Source organism: Colobus angolensis, unplaced genomic scaffold, assembly GCF_000951035.1.
Source record: "Colobus angolensis palliatus isolate OR3802 unplaced genomic scaffold, Cang.pa_1.0 Scaffold190, whole genome shotgun sequence".
NCBI lineage: Eukaryota > Metazoa > Chordata > Mammalia > Primates > Cercopithecidae > Colobus > Colobus angolensis.
In genome coordinates this window covers 14,969-18,061 of record NW_012115044.1, presented here as the reverse complement: position 1 = coordinate 18,061, position 3,093 = coordinate 14,969, and the positions used below count along the sequence as shown (strand labels likewise).

At 66.9% G+C, this 3,093-nt stretch overlaps 1 protein-coding gene across 1 annotated transcript in view; it reads left to right on the top strand.

The window, feature by feature from the left end:
* Positions 1–3,093, top strand: part of LOC105510753 (proline-rich protein 36-like) — a 15,143-nt gene that overhangs the window by 5,068 nt on the left and 6,982 nt on the right. Inside the window, 9 exon segments of the mRNA XM_011940657.1 lie at positions 217–415; positions 418–567; positions 605–695; positions 751–907; positions 910–1,216; positions 1,219–1,254; positions 1,257–1,392; positions 1,689–2,155; positions 2,576–3,085. Coding sequence (XP_011796047.1) covers positions 217–415; positions 418–567; positions 605–695; positions 751–907; positions 910–1,216; positions 1,219–1,254; positions 1,257–1,392; positions 1,689–2,155; positions 2,576–3,085 — 2,053 coding nt within the window.

Here is a 3,093-nt window from a genome sequence, read left to right as displayed (position 1 = left end):
GAAGAGCCTTTCCAGGCCCCGTCTTTGCCTTTTGGCGTCCTCTGCAAGCCCAGAACTTCCTCAGGCTGGCCTCTCCAGGCACAGTTGAGGCCTCCCGGCCTCCTGTCCAGGCCTAGATCCTCTTGGTCCTGGCTGTGTCCACAGGCCCAGCCCCTGCCTCAAAGCAACCTCTTTGGACTCGTCTCCGGCCCAACTCCTGCTCAGCGGCCTTTATAGGCTCTAAACGTCCTGAAGGCAGGCCCTCCAGGCCCGGCTTGGGCCTCAGTGTGTCCTCTCCGGGCGCGGCTCCTGCCCTCCGACGGCGTCTCCAGGCCCCAGACTTCCTCCAGCCAGCTTCTCTCTGCCCAGCTCGGGCCTACCGGCAGCCTCTGCAATCCCACGCTGTCTTCGATTCGGCCTCTCCAGGGATCGCTCCTGCTCCCGGCGGCCCCTGCAGGCCCAACTCGTCCTCCAGTCGGCCTCCTCCGGCCCACCTCCTGCCTCTCGGCGGCCTATCCAGCTGCCAGAATTCCTCAGGTCAGTCTCTCCAGGCCCATCTCCTCCTGCCTTCCACTGGCCTCCTCAGGCCCAGGACTTGACCTCCAGTCGGCCTCTCCATGCCCAGCCTCCTGCCTCCCGAAGGCCCGCACAGGCCCAGCCTCTGCCTCACAGCGGACTCTCCATGCCCAGCTCTCCCCTCACTGCGGCCTCCCCAGGCCAGAACTCCTCCTGCCTTTCAGTACCTCCGAGAGCCCCGCTCCTACCTCCCAGGGGCCTGTTTAGGCCCAGCTCATTCGTCACGGGGAAGGGCCTTTCCAGGCCCCGTCTTTGCCTTTTGGCGTCCTCTGCAGGCCCAGAACTTCCTCAGGCCGGCCTCTCCAGGCCCAGTTGAGGCCTCCCGGCCTCCTGTCCAGGCCCAGCTCCTCCTGGTCCTGGCTGCGGCCGCAGGCCCAGCTCCTGCCTCACAGCAACCTCAGCAACCGCTTTGGCCTCGGCTCTGGCATAGCTCCTCCTCAGCGGCCTTTGGAGGCCCCAAACGTCCTGAAGCCAGGCCCTCCAGGCCCGGCTCGGGCCTCACTGTGGCCTCTCCCGGCGCGGCTCCTGCCCTCCGACGGCGTCTCCAGGCCCCAGACTTCCTCCAGCCAGCTTCTCTCTGCCCAGCTCGTGCCTACGGCAGCCTCTGCAATCCCACGCTGTCCTCGAGTCGGCCTCTCCAGGGATCGCTCCTGCTCCCGGCGGCCCCTGCAGGCCCAACTCGTCCTCCAGTCGGACTCACTGGCCTAGCTCCTGCCTCTCGGCGGCCTCTCCAGCTGCCAGAATTCCTCAGGTCAGCCTCTTCCGGCCTACTTCCTCCTGGCTGCCACTGGCCTCTTCAGGCCCAGCCCCGCTCACGCCTCTGGGCGGCTTTCCCAGGCCCCGCTTCTGACTTCTGGCAGCCTCCTCAGGCCCTGGACTTGACCTCCAGTCGGCCTCTCCATGCCCAGCCTCCTGTCTCCCGCAGACCCGCACAGGCCCAGCCTCTGCCTCACAGCGGACTCTCCACGCCCAGCTCTCGCCTCACTGGGGCCTCCACAGGCCAGAGCTCCTCCTGCCTTCGGTAGCTCCGAGAGCCCCGCTCCTGCCTCCCAGTGGCCTGTTTAGGCCCAGCGCATTCGTCACGAGGAAAGACCTTTCCAGGCCCCGTCTTTGCCTTTTGGCGTCCTCTGCAGGCCCAGAACTTTCTCAGGCCGGCCTCTCCAGGTCCAGTTGAGGCCTCCCGGCCTCCTGTCCAGGCCCAGGTCCTCCTGCTCCTGGCTGCGGCCGCAGGCTCAGCTCCTGCCTGACAGCAACCTCAGCAACCACTTTGGACTCGGCTCTGGCATAGCTCCTCCTCAGCGGCCCTTGGAGACCCCAAACTTCCTGAAGGCAGGCCCTCCAGGCCCGGCTCGGGCCTCACTGTGGCCTCTCAGGGATCGGCTCCTGCCCTCCGACGGCGTCTCTAGGCCCCAGACTTCTTCTCTTGGCCCAGCTCGGACCTACCGGCAGCCTCTGCAATCCCATGCTGTCCTCGAGTCGGCCTCTCCAGGGATCGCTGCTGCTCCCGGCATCCCCTGCAGGCTCAACTCGTCCTCCAGTCGGCCTCCTCCGTCCCATCTCCTGCCTCTCGGCGGCCTATCCAGCTGCCAGAATTTCTCAGGTCAGTCTCTCCAGGCCCACCTCCTCCTGCCTTCCACAGGCCTCCTCCGGCCCAGCCCCTCTCACGCCTCTGGGCTGCCTTCCCAGGCCCTGCTTCTGACTTCTGGCGGCCTCCTCAGGCCCAGCCCCTCTCACGCCTCTGGGCTGCCTTCCCAGGCCCTGCTTCTGACTTCTGGCGGCCTCCTCAGGCCCAGGACTTGACCTCCAGTCGGCCTCTCCATGCCCAGCCTCCTGCCTCCCGAAGGCCCGCACAGGCCCAGCCTCTGCCTCACAGCGGACTCTCCACGCCCAGCTCTCCCCTCACTGGGGCCTCCCCAGGCCAGAACTCCTCCTGCCTTTCAGTACCTCCGAGAGCCCCGCTCCTACCTCCCAGTGGCCTGTTTAGGCCCAGCTCATTCGTCACGGGGAAGGGCCTTTCCAGGCCCCGTCTTTGCCTTTTGGCGTCCTCTGCAGGCCCAGAACTTCCTCAGGCCGGCCTCTCCAGGCTCAGTTGAGGCCTCCCGGCCTCCTGTCCAGGCCCAGGTCCTCCTGCTCCTGGCTGCGGCCGCAGGCTCAGCTCCTGCCTCACAGCAACCTCAGCAACTGCTTTGGCCTCGGCTCTGGCATAGCTCCTCCTCGGCGGCCCTTGGAAACCCCAAACGTCCTGAAGGCAGGCCCTCCAGGCCCGGCTCGGGCCTCACTGTGTCCTCTCCAGCCTCGGCTCCTGCCCTCCGACGGCGTCTCCAGGCCTCAGACTTCCTCCAGCCAGCTTCTCTCGGCCCAGCTCGGGCCTACCGGCCGCCTCTGTGGGCGCACGCTGTCCTTGAGTCAGCCTCTCCAGGGATCGCTGCTGTTCCCAGCGGCACCTGCAGGCTCAACTCGGCCTTCAGTCGGCCTCCGCCGGTCCAGCTTCTGCCTCTCGGCAGCCTATCCAGCTGCAAGACTTCCTCAGGTCATTCT